General features: G+C 36.9%; 1 protein-coding gene across 1 annotated transcript in view; it reads left to right on the plus strand.

Moving 5' to 3' along the window:
* Window positions 1-17,164, plus strand: part of LOC107726731 (afadin-like) — a 73,823-nt gene that overhangs the window by 1,698 nt on the left and 54,961 nt on the right. Inside the window, exons 2-12 of the mRNA XM_016536421.1 lie at window positions 513-625; window positions 2,462-2,622; window positions 2,836-2,996; window positions 4,290-4,447; window positions 5,036-5,129; window positions 5,553-5,690; window positions 7,487-7,528; window positions 9,414-9,508; window positions 9,609-9,826; window positions 13,238-13,239; window positions 13,326-13,601. Coding sequence (XP_016391907.1) covers window positions 513-625; window positions 2,462-2,622; window positions 2,836-2,996; window positions 4,290-4,447; window positions 5,036-5,129; window positions 5,553-5,690; window positions 7,487-7,528; window positions 9,414-9,508; window positions 9,609-9,826; window positions 13,238-13,239; window positions 13,326-13,601 — 1,458 coding nt within the window. The remainder of the gene's footprint in view (window positions 1-512; window positions 626-2,461; window positions 2,623-2,835; window positions 2,997-4,289; window positions 4,448-5,035; window positions 5,130-5,552; window positions 5,691-7,486; window positions 7,529-9,413; window positions 9,509-9,608; window positions 9,827-13,237; window positions 13,240-13,325; window positions 13,602-17,164) is intronic.

Below are 17,164 nucleotides of genomic sequence, written 5' to 3' on the forward strand. Positions count from 1 at the left end.
CAACCGAACCGCTCCAGAGTTCGTTTTCAATCGAGCCGAGACAACCACGTTTAGGCGATCTCGGACCGATTGTTTTGGCGTGGATCCGGGTGCGATTACTGTGTTCACATATGTCCAAACGAACCGAGCTAAGGGGGGAAACGCGCCAGGTTCCGAAACAACGGGCCAGGTGTGAAAGCACCCTTAGTTTTGTTCATCTGATAAAACACTGAAAATGTGACTTTCTACAAGTTTCCAGTGGACAAAAATATCTGTAGTTTGTAAAATAGTCATAAATAAAACAACATTGACCTATGAAATTTCTGTAAAAGTTTTTAAACCCTTTCTTTGAGTAAATGTCATTTTGAATTAAATACAGTAATTTGGAAAATAATGGGTTTTTGAAATTCCTTGTGTTTGTTTTTCATAAATGAGACCCATTTGGACTGTAGCCTTATTTTGGTTTCAGTCTACTCTGATTAAAGTCCATAGAGAGGTGATTTTCTGACCGGCATAATCTTTCTCTGTGACAGAAGAGAGGAAACTGGACTTGGACGAGAAACCACTGGTCGTACAGCTGAACTGGAACAAAGACGACAGAGAGGGCCGCTTCGTACTCAAGAACGAGAACGACATCATGCCCAAGGTGAGACAACGTGGACGCAGACCAAGACCAGACCAAAAGTTAGAAAACAAACTCAACCTGCTTTCACAGAGCCTGGTTCTGTGGTTTGTTCTGCTTGAAAGCAGAAGCTATAGTTTTACGACGATTCACCGACGGTGTCTGTGTTTGTTCCTGTTGAGTTTTCTGCTCTTGGTTATGTTGTAACAGCTTTTTTTAGTCTCCTGCTGTTCAGACGGCCCCCGAAACCATCTTCTCCGCAAGCCAGCCCATTGCACGTCAGTTAAAAACCCTCCCAGGACATACAAACACACAGGCATCAGCAGACACTTCATTTCCTCACTACATTTTTTCCCCCGTTTTACTCTGTCTGTCTCTCTCTCTCTCTCCCTCTCTTTCCACTTCAGTGGCTCTTAGTGTTGTGTGCAGCAAGGCTCCCCAAAGAGACATAAAATAAGAGCTTAGGAGTGTCTGAGTCTGCAGGAATGTGTGTTTGGGTGTGTGGGTGGTAGATCCCAACAATTTTCTGCATTTTAGGTTGTTTTCACACTTTGTTTGATTGTTCGGCCCGAACCAAAGTTCGATTCTACCTTCTAAACCACGATATGTGTGAGCCATCAAAGTAAGCACTAGTGGCAGCTGTTTACGACTATAACTTGGTAAGTGTTTAGGATGAGAGGATGCCAGCATCACTGTTTTATTCATGTTTTTGTCACCGTAGATTTGAGACAAAACTTCACACACACAGAACAGCACTCGCATTTGTCTGCTGCAGATACATTGCGAAGGAAAGCTTAAATTAATTTTAATATAAGTAACTGTGAGAATGCATTGGTGACATTCACTTCCAGTTATTTAAGCTGTACAAAAACAGTCCATTATGCTGCCTGATATTGGAAACTGATCTTTATCATGTTTTACTGTTTACTGCACTATTATTCTTCAAGTCCTTTACCTACAGCAGCCAATGAAGTCTCACACATTCACAGAAAATATCTTTCTTCTATGTTGCAAAAAGGTGGATAAGTGTGACCATAAGTGTGCAAATGGTGATTCATGTCTGTAATTTAGGACGGATTGCTTTTATATCAACTGTGAACTGAAAAGGTTCTAAAAATCTGCTGCTTAGTTAGTTGCTCTCAGCTCAACCATTTGATGATGTGGAGTTGAAGTGATGTTGTGACATCTGTCTGGCCGCTCTCTTGTAGAGTAACTTGTTCAGCATGCTTGAATTTGAACTCTGCAATCCTTGCTTTGGCTCTTACTATTCACTCATAACACAATATTTTGAAATCCCCCTGTAAATCTTTGGAGTGTTTCCTATGATGTATTGCAAAATCACAGCTGTGTTAAGAGCTCAAGTCAATAGAAGCATGTTGTTCCACATAATTTAGCCTTAAACTTTCACCCTTTTAACTTATATTTGTTAATAATGCAATTAATTATAATTTTTTTTTAAAATAAATATTAAATAAAAAAATGTAGTAATCTTGAATGAAAATAATATTAACTATAATATTAATAATGCAGAGAATTATTTAAAATGTAAAAACATTTAAAATAATGGTGTAAACTATTAGTATTATAATAAGAATGAATAAAAACTATCATTTAAAATCATTTAAATAATTAATTTTAATAAATAAAACAATTCATTCTTTTGTTTTTTTTTAAATAAAGCAAGTGATGCGGTTTCCATTTTTAAACATTTTTTCATAATGTCCACTAAGCGAAAGACAAATAAACATTAAGAATTCATTCTAATTTTCTAAGCAGAGTCGTAGCCTACTCCGTTTGATATCCCACTGCAATTTTTCTCAACATCTTTCTCTTTATTTTTCCTCTTGATCTCTCCACCAGAGAACACTGACAAATGGCCCTGAGAAAGAGAAGGAGGGGGTGATCCAGAACTTCAAAAGAACACTGTCCAAGAAGGAGAAGAAGAAAGAGAAGAAGAGGGAGGAGGCGGCCTTTTCCAGAATTCCAGATGTAGACGATCACACACTGAACCGCGAGGATGGGTGAGGAGTATCAACTAATTCGGCTTGTATGATAGACATGCACATAAAGGCAATAGTCCATTTAAAAGGGATATTAGTAAGAAATCGTATAAGAGCATCTTTAAAACTAAATCCATTCAGTTTTTTGTGTCTCTTGTCCTAATCATTCGTGAAAGGACATTTTTGGTTTCTCTTTATGTAGAATTGACTTACTTTTGTCCCTCTTTCTGATAGAGAGAACTCCAGATTGGCTGCTGAGGTATATAAAGACATGCCAGAGACCAGTTTCACAAGGACCATTTCTAACCCCGAGGTGGTGATGAAGAGGAGACGACAGCAGAAGCTGGAGAAGAGGATGCAAGAATTCCGCAGCGGAGACGGTCGACCGGATTCAGGTTTGTATGCCTCTAATACATCAACATAATCTACACTGACATACAACTGCCTGGATTTTACATATCAACTCCTAAGTGATTATTTAGCAGGAGGCCTTGTTATTCATTCCACATCCAAAGAGCCTAGCCAATCATAACAGAGAACATTTGCATATGGAAGTCTTATGATCATATATGGAAACTAAGCTACAATAGTACATTCAGAACAGGACACAGGACACAGACATGAGCATATTAACATAACTGTGCACATTTAGTTTTGGTGCATAATAAGAATTAAATCTATGGTCATTGAGCTTTTCTGGAAGATAAATAGACTAATTTTATTGCTCTATATGTGTGTCTAGAGACTGTTTGGTGCAAAAATAGCTTTGCGTTTGTTTTTCCTGTAAAATAGGCTATGATGTCAGCAGTTTGTCTCCATGGGGCACTGAAAACTGTAATTATATAATGAGAGCACTAAACCAGAGCCCTGGCAACTCCATTGCACTTGTTGGGACTTTCTGCCAATGAACCATCTACTTTCAAGTGGAAAACCATTCCAGATCTCAACATAAAACTTTATTTCGTAGCTCTGTTTACACTGATGCCTAAAATAGCCTTTCTGTCCTGGACAGACACGGATATTTAGATTTTCCAAGCTTATGTAATCAGGATAATAACATATGTCTGCAGCCGAGGGTTTAGACCAGAGGCAAATCCTTAACGTGACACACATAGAAAGGCTCCCAGTTACTCATCACATTCACCCCGTCCGGTAAGAGTTAAGCAGTGTGTCAACTGGTTAAAGAGGCTTAGTCGAGCATGCGGCTGGGTTTAGATCCCAGTGTTGGGGATGTTTGAGTTCTCACGCTGTGTGCTGCCGTACTAATAAAGTCCTTCAACCTACATTGGACACAGCCAAAATTCAGAACATAGGGTGGTGTTTTAAGAGGAATATTTTCTGTGCTAATGCTGGTACCCTAAATCTTTACAATTCATTTACTAGGCCATCAGTAAAGGCTATGCCATTATATATCAGCCTGCCTTTAGACATTGGATCTGACACATGGTAGCTGTGCATGGAGTTAATGGGCATGATTATCAGCCAATTCTGATTAATTGGCCTCTCCGATATATCGGTCTACCATTAATCTGCACTATTAGTTCTTAATTCTCTTGTATTATCAGCCAGTTTTAGTAATCTCGAAAAGCCAGGTATCATCTGATTAATTGGCCTCGCCGATATATCGGTCTGCCGCTAAGCTACACTATTAGTTCTTAATTATCTTTCACACAATCTCTCTCTTTCAGGAGGGACTCTGAGGATCTACGCCGATAGTCTGAAGCCAAACATTCCCTACAAGACCATCCTGCTCTCAACTACTGATATGGCTGACTTTGCTGTGGCCGAGGCTCTGGAGAAATACGGGCTGGAGAAGGAAAATCCCAGAGATTATTGCATCGCCCAGGTGAGGTTTAACACAGTGTGAGTTTTCTAATGCTTTCAGAGAGTTGTACTTTCCTATGATAAATGCAGCTCTGTCAGAAAGTGTTTTTAAAATCTGCAGGATGGATTTTAAGATGGTAGAATGAAGGGATGGACAATATTTTGATACTATGTCATGGATATTTAATTGTGCATGCTCATTTCCCATAGTTTTACATTTAGATCAGATTTGCCACCAAATCAGATCTAATGGTGACTAAAAGTACATTTTTAAAAACAACAATTTAATAACACTGTTAAATGTAATCTTTAATGAATCTCAGAATGTGTATGAATTTTTTCATATGGTACTGTTATAATTAGAGATCGACCGATATATCGATTTACCGATATTTTTCCTTTTAATTACATATACAGCTCGTTCATAAAGCTGCTGTTAAATCGTGGCAGGGAGCGTGTATCTGTCACTAAAACAGGTGTCTAATGCCTGCCTGGAGTGCCCACTGTGAAATATTAGCATACTTTGCCAAAGAAGTCAAACTTTAGTACTTTGGGTAATAAAATTGAATTTTTAAGACTCTGAAAGTGTGTGCATGTTCGCTTTGTGCAGGTGATTCATGCAAATGATAAACCAGTGAAGGAGACCATACTAGACGACACAGATTGCCCTCTGCAGATCCTCAGAGACTGGACAAGCGATAAAGGTCAGCCACATGCCATTTCTTAAGCTCATTTTTTGGACAAATTCTGGAGCTTTTTGGAACATCTTCAATATCTTTCAAAAGTTTGGTGTTGATGTTTTTTTGGTTTTGTTTTTCTGCGCTCAAAGGCTACAGGTTTTCTTTTCTTTTAGGATTCTTCTTTTAAAAAAAAAACTTTTATTTGAAATATAAATATTTAATTGAATGTATCCTTGTTCAAAAGTATTATTCATTTCAAAAAAAAAAAAAGAATAAATCTTATTGATCCCAAACTTTTGAACTGTAGTTTAGATGCATTTTATATTATTTATGCCTTAATTTGACATGCTTAAAGCATTTAAATAAGTTTAATACAAGAGCCTCTCTTTTACACCATGTTATACCGCCCCCTGTTGACTTTAATGTGCTATTATGTCAATTTCACAGATCCCTTAGTATTCCAACTGAAAAAGCGTCCTCCAGACTACGCTCCAAGGAAAGGACGTAAATCCGACAACAGGATGGGGCCGCCTCACGGATCCATTCCTCCCGAGAAACTGCCCTACCTGGTTGAACTGAGCCCAGGTGACACACACAAACACACACTATGACAGCACATCCTCTTTCCAGGAACTTTAGAGCAGAAGCAGAGGCCTTTGTGAGTCATTGAATGCTAGCAGAGCTGTTCCTGGATCAGTTGTGTTGATCTAAGCCTGCACTAGAGTTTCAGTTGCACTGATGTGACAGCTGTGAAGAGCGGCCCACTGATTGCCCGCTGACATTCACGCATGAGTAGAGCTATGGCCAACAAATGAGTTTAGTATCTGGACCGCTGTAGAGTCAGCTAGTGAGATCCCTTAAAATATACCTTAGTTTCACTCAAGTTGTTTTTTTAGAGTTGAAAATTCACATCTAGATCTGACCCTCACTAACGCTGTCTCTCAGTCTAACTGCTGCTTGCATACTGCTCCTCCCCCTGCTACGGCCACAACTAACCCTGTCACTGCGTTTATAACCAATGCTTTTTAACTGCAAAGAGTTGAGCGGGAACTCTCCTGATGTGTAATGAGACTGTGTCTATACTAGAGGCAACCCACGTCACATTGCAAAGACAAAAAAAGCATTAAAACTTCACATCACTTCGAAAAGTTCACTAACCAATCAATGATAACTTCAGGAACAATTAATTGGGTGACTTATTTTATTTACAACAAAAAAAAAACATTAGTATAAAAATTGTATAATATAAAAACATTTAAGTTATTTCTACAAACTTTATCTGTATTATATTGTTGTTATATTAAATTACTGTATATTATTTTGTCTAATAATAATTTATTTTGTTTAAATATTATTTTATGGTATATTATTTGATATTATTCATTTTGACTTTTTTATTTAATAATATACTATGTACTATGTATTTACTAAATTTTATGTATTATATAATAAATACTATGTTATTATAATACATTTTAATATTGATAAAACTATGATATTATAATAATTTATTTGTTTAATATTATACTTTATTATACTAAATTGTTTATTGTTTAATATACTATTATACTATTATTATACTAAATTTACTTTATATATTTATATATATTGTTATTTATGTATATAAACAAGTTTTATGTATTATATTACAGTATATTACATTAATTAGCATTTTTTGCTATTTTTAAATTATTTATATACTCAGTTAACATTATTTTATATAATTTATTATTATTATAATTATCATAATTTTATTTTATATTACATTACATTATATTGTTTTAGAATATATAGAGAGGGAAGAAAAATACTTACTCAAAAAATATATAATATAATAAGTATTTTATAAGTTTTTTTTAATTTTTTATTGATGCATCATGAGTGATATAACAAATATATGAGTCATACCAAATCAAATTATTACCAGGCAGTTCACTTATGTAAATAAAAATATTTTCAGTGGACACAAAATATGGTTGGAGTAGCTGTCAATCTGAGAAAAAAAAAGAAACTGCACATTCCTCAGCCAAATTGCTTCTAGTGTAGACTGTTTTGTTGATTATAATGGGACAATTATGGTTTTGTCATATTGTGATGTGCCTTTGTCCGGTGTAGATATGGTGTAGTATTTGGTCATGAGGGTTCTCTGGGCCTTGGAAATTGAGATTTGATTGACACATTTACCCCTCTCTGGAGTGTGTGTCAGTTGACAGACTGACCACTTGCTTATGGCGCTTTTTTCTCTTTCTTGCTGCGTTTGGTACTCTTTGGCTTTTCCTCTCTCTGTATCGCTCTCTCTCTCTGGCGTGTTGTTGGCGTGTGTCGGTGTGTGTCCCGCCGTTCTTTCTGCTCCTGGCTCCTGTGCATGCGTCCCGTCCTAGGGCGAGGGAGTCATTATGCCTACTACTACCGTCATCATGAAGGTAACACAAACCAGCCTGCTCCTCCCACCCTCCCCCAGCTCTACCTCTCTCTCTCTTACACACTCTGAAAAAGAAGCTATAAAACACTTCTGCAAAATGAAAACTGACTGACCTACTTGTTTTTTGTTTTTTGTGCCCTAAAAGTAATGTGTGCAGTTATGTGGTCAAATTGTTGGCACAAGAGGAGATGGATGTGGTATTTTCTGGTAAAGCATTTAGTTTTATAGCACATTGTTCCTTGTATTGGTACAAAGTTCCCAGCATTGCCCACTTAGACTATTACGTAAGTGCTAAATATCTTACAATGTATTCATGGTAAGAGATCCTTGCCTAAAAGTCTGTATTTTTAATTTAGTAAAATGTCATAAAATAACTATAAAGTCATCTAGGCTGTCTCAGGCTTCCGTCGACTGCTAAAAATACTTTCCCCAAAATATATATAAAAAAGGGACTAGGGCTGCACGATAAATCGCATGCGATATTTAACGCGCATCTTGTCAGAAAAGCCGGTTCTGTAATCAGCGGTAAATCTCCATCACGTGCGTGCTTTCACATTGAGCAGCATTAACTACACAGAGCCGTTGTTCACTGACGAGCTGCGCAAAAAATCGTGCGAATATGAACGTGGTTTTGCGCAGCTCGTCAGTGAACAACGGCTCTGTGTAGTTAATGCTGCTCAATGTGAAAGCACGCACGTGATGGAGATTTACTGCTGATTACAGAACCGGCTTTTCTGACAAGATGCGCGTTAAATATCGCATGCGATTTATCGTGCAGCCCTAAAAGGGACTCTAACATCAGTATTATGAAGATATTTTGACTCACACTGTCTTGTTTTAAGCCTTATTCCCTTCTTTTACTGTTTGTGCTTTGCATTTTGCTTACAACTCCTAATTGCCAATCATCTCACTAATCTAAGAATTATAATACAAACCTAACCATCCCATCATCATTTATAACCCAGGATTTCCTATAAAAGTTCATTGTTTCTCAGGAAGTTCCAAGAATTCTGATCAAATTCCAATTTTCTGATAATAGAAAAGTCTTTGCTTTTGCACAGTATTCATGGAAGGTACTTGACGATTATTAGTAAGGATATGTCATGAGGGTTGACTAATCATTTAATGACCAACTAGTTGATTAGTGAGCTCAGTATTTATATATATTATACAGTAAGGTTTTTGAAAGAAGTCTCTTATGCTTAGAGAATACAATGACAACAGTAATATTGTGAAATATTACAATTATTTATTATTTAAATATTTTCTAAAATGCAATTTATTCCTCTGATGGAAAAGCTGAATTTTCAGCATCATTACGCCAGTCTTTAGTGTCACGTGATGCTTCAGAAATCATTCTTATATGTTGATTTGCTGCATAGGAAACATTTCTTATTATTAGCAATGTTAAAAAACAGTTGTGCTGCTTAATATTTTTGTGGCAACCGTGATAATTTTTTTCTGGTGTCTTTGAGGAACAGAAAGTTCAAAAGAATAACATTGTTTATCATTTTAATGTGTTCTTGCTGAATAGAAGTATTAATTTCTTTAAAAAAGAATTCTCACTGAGTTTTGAATGGTGGTGTATTTTTAGTGGCTGTCCTTTAATTAGCATACTGTACAACCCTGGAAAACCCTCTCGGAGGAGTTGCGTCTTTAAGTTCAGGATCGAAAACAGCCTAATTACACAGCAGTTTAGTTAGCCCATTGACTAGACGAATTTAGAAACATGTAGTTTTGCATATTCTTAATTACATGGCCTAAAGCACAGAAGTGACACTAATGGGTTGTGCAAGAGTGCACATGCTTGTGTTTTGAATCGAGTGTGAGTGAAATGCAGACAAACGCAAATGTGTGTGTCTCACTGCTCTGCGGCTGCTCTGCAGATGGGTCAGACTCCAGGGATAAACCCAAACTTTACCGACTACAGCACAGCCTCACTGAGGTCGGATCTGACCGAAGTGAAGATGGAAGCATTCAAGTAAGGAAAACGCATAAATGATGTCTTCAGCGCAGTAGTGTAGAACAGTGAATGGTGAAAATACGTTTGAAAACACATCCCTGATTTTTCCGCACCGCAGCTGTTTGGGCCTGGGATTCTGCCTCACCACTGTGACCTGATGCATGCGGACGGGCTTGTGACCGTGACCCCTGTCAGTTTGGACGCTGAGACGTTCGTGGATGGACAGCGGATCTCCGACACTACGGTTCTGCGCAGCGGCGTGACGGTCCAGTTCGGAGCCATTCACGTCTTCAAATTCGTAGACCCCAGCTATGACCACAGCATGTCCAAGAGAGGGTGAGTCATATTTTGTACCCAAATAGAGCTGAAAAGCAAATATAACCTGATAAGAATCACATTGAGTGTGTCCAGAAAGATTTGAACTCATACAGTTGTCTGATCGTTTATTGACCAGCTGTGGCAGCGCAGCACAATGAACCATCTGTTGTACTGTGTAACATTAGACGCAGTGATGGGGAAGCTTCTTTGAAAACTATAGCTTGCCAAGCTACTTTTAAAAAAAGTCATTAGCTGTATTTAAAGCTACTAACAAAAAGTAGCTAACTACATCGAAGATATTAAATATCTTCATAAAAGGATCATAGCTAGGATGACAGCATGAGAATGAACAGGTGAATTGATACTAAATGCAACTAACAACTAAAAAACACTTTAGTTTCTATATCGGAGTCAAAAACATGTTGAACAGCCACCTTTAACTATAAAGAATTATGTATAAAACACCTTCTGCAGATCATGGAATGAATCGGTGAATCATTCTTTTAAATCACTTGATTCAGATGAATCATTTGTATGATGTGATTCACCTAAATTAATCTAACTTTCCAGTGCTACATTTAAGGACAGTTTAGGAGAGCCTGTTGTCATATTTTTTGTCAGGATTTTGTGATTAATAGAAAGTTTTTTGAAGGTTTAATTCAGGCTTTAATAAGAGCTCTAGTGATATGCAGGTTCTTTACAGACACAGTTTACACATGTCACAGGACCAGAGCAGATAATTCATTAAATTTTGACACCAGTATATGGGTGAAAATAGTCATCTTAAAGGTACAGTAGCAAAAACCGATGGTTTAGTTCCAAGAGATGGAGTGAGACTTGAAAGTGATTATGAAATAACTTAATAATGCCTCTTTTGTGGTGCAAGAAAGGTTGAATAACATTATAAGTTGATGTCAAAATTCTTCAAAAGTGGAAAACACACACAGTTGCTCATGAGGTGTTTTGTACTTGTGGAGCCATTAGATGGCAGTATTTCGATGTCTAAGTGTCTTGCGTGCATGTTCTTTTTTGTTTGTTCTCACTTTATGATGCGTGTGTGTGTGTGTGACTTTGCCGTCAGTTCGAGTTGTGTTATGGGATGCTCTGCTGCCATGGCAACAGGAGTTTCTTAGGTTTTGCACGTGGTTTTTCTCTGCAGTGACCGTCCTGTCAGATTTCTAGTGTTAAATGCAGCCTTTACTGTGAGAACTGTTGTAAAAGAGGCTGGGAGAGTGACAGGGAGAGGGTGAGCGGAAGGTTATGTTGGCCACAGGCGCAGAGAGACTCTATAATCTGATCAGCGTGGGTTGGAGAGGGGTGTGTCCCAGTGTCATTTCAGAAAGAAACAGTGTGTTTGAGACGGGGAGGAGTGTAGTGACGCTCCCACCAACACACACTCTTCACCGTACTCCGCTGTTAAACATATCAGACAAGAGCGAGAGCAGTGTAGAGCTGTCCTGGTGAGTTCATCCACATTTTACACGTGTTTCATTGAGCAAAAACGCTCCACTTGAGTTATCAGGTGACTATGAAGATTTGTTGTGCTTGTTTGTTTCCTATAAACTTTGCTTAATTTTGATTTTTAACAGTACTGTGTTTTTGTTTATCTAATCATAAAATGCTAATTAAAACATGTTGTTTGAACTTTAATTAAACATGTATGTTTGTTCATAAACCTGTGTTTTTAAGTAATATTGGTTGGTGTGTGTGTATATATATACACATGCATACATACACATACACTACCATTTAAAAGTTTGGGGTCAACAAGATTTTTTCTGATTTGGGATACTGTTCAAAAGAACAGCATTTATTTAAAAAAGAACTCTTTTGTAACATTATACATTTCTTAACTGTCATTTCTGATCAAATAAATACATCCTTGCTAAATAAAAGTATTAATTTATTTTTTTTAAATCCCCAAACTATAATAATATGTAATATAATATAATATATATGGATTCATAACAGTTTATGATGTTTGTGTGAAAAGTGGGGGAAAACAGCGTAGCCTCAGGATATGGAAAAAAAAGATTCTACAGTACATTGATTGCGTTCATTTTAATGCGTTGAACAGTCAACATTAATTGCATAACACACTAATTTTCCCAGCCCTCCTCATTAGTAATCGTTTATTCTTATTATTATTATGACTTAGTTAGAACATGTGAACTTTCTTCTGTTAAGCTTCTTTATAAAGCTTTTCTAGAATTTCATTCCTGTTTTTTTGTTTTGGGTTTCTGAGTTTTTTTTTTTTACCCAACTTTTAATGCGAAGTAATCCCATGCGCATCCTATTGGCATGCATGTGAGTGTGCAGTAATTAGGTCTGCGTTCATTTCAGGCCATTTGTCCGTAATGTCTAGGTTCAATTAGGTTCATTTCCTGCGTTAATTTGATGTGAAAACATGTCTCTTTGTGAACGTGTTTGTGGTGGTAAGCAGAATTTCTAATCTGATGTCCTGATGTTCTGCTGGATTACAGCACTGCTCATTCCAGGACATGGATGGCAAGGATCAGGCAAGGGCTCAGTCCTTGTAATATCTGATTTTACTGATTTGTGTTATGTGGAAACATGTAGGCTAGATGGCATGTTTACTCATACTGCCGGTAAATGCAAAGAAAAGTTCTATATGCTCTACTTTTCAAAAGTTTGGGGTGGGTAGGATTTTTTTTAAACAACTGTTTTGACCTTGTCAGCCTTTAGGGTTCTGATAATTTTTTCAGAATTACACAGAACTGTGTGTGTGTGTATAATAGTTAACCTTGACATTCCAAGTAAAATGTAAATATTTTTGACAAATTTTTGACAAATTATTATGTTAGTTACAAATATGAGTGTAGCATTATTAACACATTTTACCTTATTTAATTTCACAACACGTTTAATTATGTATTTTTCTAAGAATAATGGGCAGAAAATAAAAGCAACCTGTTGGGTTGTGTTCATAATGTTCCAAAAGAAAGAGGAAATAATCAAAATAATTATGCAAATGAATAATGCAAAGTGAAGCCAGGGGCATCTTTTTTAGAAAGTAGTAGTAATAATAATGATAATAAATTATTGTTGTTATTATTACTGTTAAAAAATGAATTACATTAAATTAAAAATAAAATATTATTATCTGATTAATACATTTTATTTTGCAATTTTTAAATAAAAAATAAAGTGAAATATTTATTGTCTTTTATTATAATTTTTAAGTAAATGATCCTACCCTAATTTTTCACAATTCATTATTGTTGTAATCTTTTTATTTATTATCTTTTATTTGGATGATCTTGAAAATGCATCATTAAGAATTCTGTGGATTTTCCTCTGCAGGTAGAGTAGAAAATGTGAAAACAAATGATTTAGTTAATGGCGCAGAAAGCAATGCCATGTTAGTTACATTCTCTGTTTAGTAACAGCAGGTTTTGTGCACGTCAGCTGTCAGTCAGCGAGGGTCTCTATGGAGTCAGTGCCGGCTACAGGTCACTATATGTAACCTAACCCTCTTCCTCTGTCTGAACCTGAGACACCTGGTCCCTCCGCTCACCTGGCTTCAGTCTTGTCATCAATAATCCAGTGGAGATGAGAATGCTCATTCAAACACGCACAGCACAGTTTGGCATCTGTGACAGGATGTTGTACAGCAGGACTGGAGCGGGGTCTCTGGAGCGGTGGGCGTCTGTAGAGAACGGTGTCAATCTGTCCTATCTCAACTGGTTCATCAAGCAACAATTCTTTCCCCGCAGGTCCCAGGATGGCCCAGAACTCACTCTGCCGGCCAACATCGAGTTCAGGGAAAACTGTGAGTACCACATCCATGTGCAAAGCAAAACCAATTGATCTGTGCTGGTTTAATTTCAGCAATCTGATCTGAACTGGGTCATGTGATTTGTCTGGTGTGTGGCGGCTTTTTAATGTTCTGTTTGTTTTCATGTTTTGTCATTGGCTTTTTCCGGGTGTTGCAGACACAACATAGTATTTCCACTTGATCTGGTTGATGCCTTCATGTAGTTTCTTTTATTGGCTCTGCTGATTATAAAGCAAAACAGCCAGCTAATTATAGAAATCACTAATGGTTTGCTGCCTCATAGATCAATGGATGGGAAGTATTGATGACTGCTAGAAAACTGGTTTTATCATTAAGTCAGTTCAAGATAAATTATATTGTAATTTATCTATATTTGTCTGTCGAAAATATATCTGTCCAAAAAAAAAAAAGAAGCAGAAGTTGTCCCACCATGCCATTAGGTGGCAGAAATTAGTATTATGCCAGAAGCCAGCAATTTCCTTTTGTGTAGCTGCATGGATGGACTGAGCCTAGTACCGCTGGCACATCACAATCCAGAGCAGATAATCACCCACTATATGTTTCATTCGCATTTGTACATTACAATTTTCATATTTAGCTCAAAGCATCGCAAAATAAGATGACAAAGTCCTGTTATGTGCTGTTACTTTGTCTTGTGGTTGTATGTTGTGTCTTATGTGTCATGTTATGTGTCATGTTATCTGTTGTGTTATGAAATGTGTTATGTGTTATGGTAATATGTGGTGTCATGTTATGTGTTGTATGTTTTGAAATGTTATGGTTTTATGTTGAGTTATGTTATGAGTGTTATGTGTCATCACAGTCATGTTTTGTGTTATGATGTGATATAGGTTTGTTGCGTTATGAAATGTGTTGTGGTTTGTTTTGTTGTGTTATGTCTTGTGTTATTTTAAGTTATGGTTATGTTATGGTCATGTTGTTTTTATGTGTTATTTTAGTTTCAGTCTTCAAATCTGATATGGCTGAGCAGCTTATAAAAGAAGATCCACATACATGTTTTCAAACATCACTTTGCAAAATGAATTCTATTATAATGAACTATTATACTACAGTAGATGTTTCCACATGCTTTTCACTGTCAGTTATAATATAGTGTGATCAGTAACATGGAGTTGACAGCTCAGGTGACAGGCTCAAAAAAAAAAAAATGCATGTGCAACTTTAATGGTAAAATAAATTTGCATGCTAACGTCATTCATCAGAGCTTCTTGGTCCATCCCAATTTAAACTCTCTCTGCTTCCTCTATCCCATGATTCCCTCCCATAGCCGAGGATGCCTTCCTGTCTGCCATCATTAACTACACCAACAGCTCAACGGTGCATTTTAAGCTGTCTCCCACCTATGTGCTGTACATGACCTGCCGCTACGTCATGTCCAGCCAATACCGGCCCGACATCAGCCCCTCTGAGCGAACACACAAGGTCATCGCCATTGTCAACAAGATGGTGAGCATGATGGAAGGAGTTATCCAGGTGGGTGTTGGCCATTTTTACTGGAATAAACTTCTGATAGTAATTATTGATCTGAATGATTTTTTACAGTGGAAGTTGTGACTTTATTATATTATAACTGTATTATTTATACTTTAGACATATCGCTGTAGCTCTGATGTAGAGATTTGTCTGTGAAGTTGCATTATACATGCTTTTGTAGTTGTAGTGTTAAAGCTTGTTTCACTCTGGCAAGGATCAGGCAAGGGCTCAGTCCTTGTAATATCTGATTTTACTGATTTGTGTTATGTGGAAACATGTAGGCTAGATGGCATGTTTACTCATACTGCCGGTAAATGCAAAGAAAAGTTCTATATGCTCTACTTTTCAAAAGTTTGGGGTGGGTAGGATTTTTTTTAAATAGGCTTCTTGCGCTCATCAAGGCTGCATTTATTTGATCGAAAATAATGTAAAAACACAAATATTTAACCTTAACCCTAATTTAAAATGATTGTTTGCTATTTAAATGTATTTTTAAATGTCATTTATTCCTGTGATGGCAAAGCTGAGTTTTTCAGAAATCATTCTGATAGGCTGATTTGCTGCTTTGTACTTTGCTTTAGCATTAATACCGCAGTAGATAAATCTGTACTATTAGTGAGTAGGACAGCTGCGTGATTTGCATGTAAGAGTGAGAAAGTTCAAGTAAAGTGAAAATTCAGAGCAGGACATGTTTTGAATTTAAGAAATGAAGTTGTTTGTGGTTGCCAGTGTCACTTGTCGCATTAATACCTCACAATACAGGCTGGTTTTGTTGCTTAATAGAGTCAGAACTCTACCTTCTTTTGTAATGTTACTTGTACTGTTTGGAGTTACATAACGTGAAGCTGTTTTCGCATTGATGCCAGGCTTAATTTATTATCAGTATAATCATATCTTTTGGTTTGTGTCCATCACGTTCCCTAAAAAAGTACTGTACTTTTCATTTGTAAAGTATTTAATTCACTGGATTATCCAAAATGGATATTACAACATGGTTATTTAATATGTAGGCCTAAAGCGTTTCTAGCTTTAGAAATGTAATGAATGTCATGGAAATGACTCCCAAGCTGCAGTATAGATGATACCTGAATATATTATGTCTCTACATCTGAACGCAAAGAGCTGGAAACAGCTGTTTGACAGCTGTTGAACACGGTAGCCTTGTAATTTTGTAATTTACGGTAATTGTTCAAACACTGTGCGGGTGTATCTTTAGGCTGTGGGGTTCTGCTCATTCATTTAGTCTGGTTAGAATGCCGGCGCGTTATTGATTGTCTTCAGTGCTCATAAACACACACAAATGTATCCGGGTGTTCGTGAGGCTGTGGGCCGCTGCTTTTGTTTGACTTTCCATTCAGCTCAGGTTTTATGTAATTGTGTGTTTTAGAGCATATGCAGGTGGTTATATTGTGTGTGTCTGTTTGTTTGGCCACTGGTACTGTTTACTTCCTTGTCATCTGCTGAAATGATTAACTCCTCCCCCCCTTTTTGTGTTTCTCTCTGTCTCAGAAGTGTCCCAGAGACGACCTTTGACCTTCACGGGGATGTTCATAGTGGCTCCGCTCTCCCTACAAGCAAGGTGCCACATCTGCCTGCTTCTTTCGGCTCTCTGTGCATGTTTTTGTGTGTGCTGTGATGGATCTCTGATGGGATATTTGGTGGTTTCAGAGCTCAGGGAAGCTGGAGATGGAGCGCTCAGGAAACAGTGAAAGAGGCCTGGTGAAACCCATGATTAGAGGAGAACAGCAGGACTTTAACAAACATGATGGAAGGTAAGAATTTAGTTGACTTTGTGTGCTTCATTTTCATAGTTGGGCCAAATTGAAAATTTCAATTTTGTTCTGTATTTTTTCTGAAAAATGTAAATTCTTGACGTTCACATGTTGAGATTTGAGGCCATCAAACATTTAAAATATTTAATTGCAATTAATTCCATGTATTTCAGAAAGAAAAGTTTATTTGTGTTTTTATTCAGTTTGATACATGATTTTTGTTAAAGGGGTCATATGATGCTTTTTTTAAAGATCATTATTTTGGTTATTTGGTGTAACAGAATTGTTGAC

This window comes from Sinocyclocheilus rhinocerous, unplaced genomic scaffold, assembly GCF_001515625.1.
Source record: "Sinocyclocheilus rhinocerous isolate Xijiao unplaced genomic scaffold, SAMN03320098_v1.1 scaffold786, whole genome shotgun sequence".
NCBI classification, from domain to species: Eukaryota; Metazoa; Chordata; class Actinopteri; order Cypriniformes; family Cyprinidae; genus Sinocyclocheilus; species Sinocyclocheilus rhinocerous.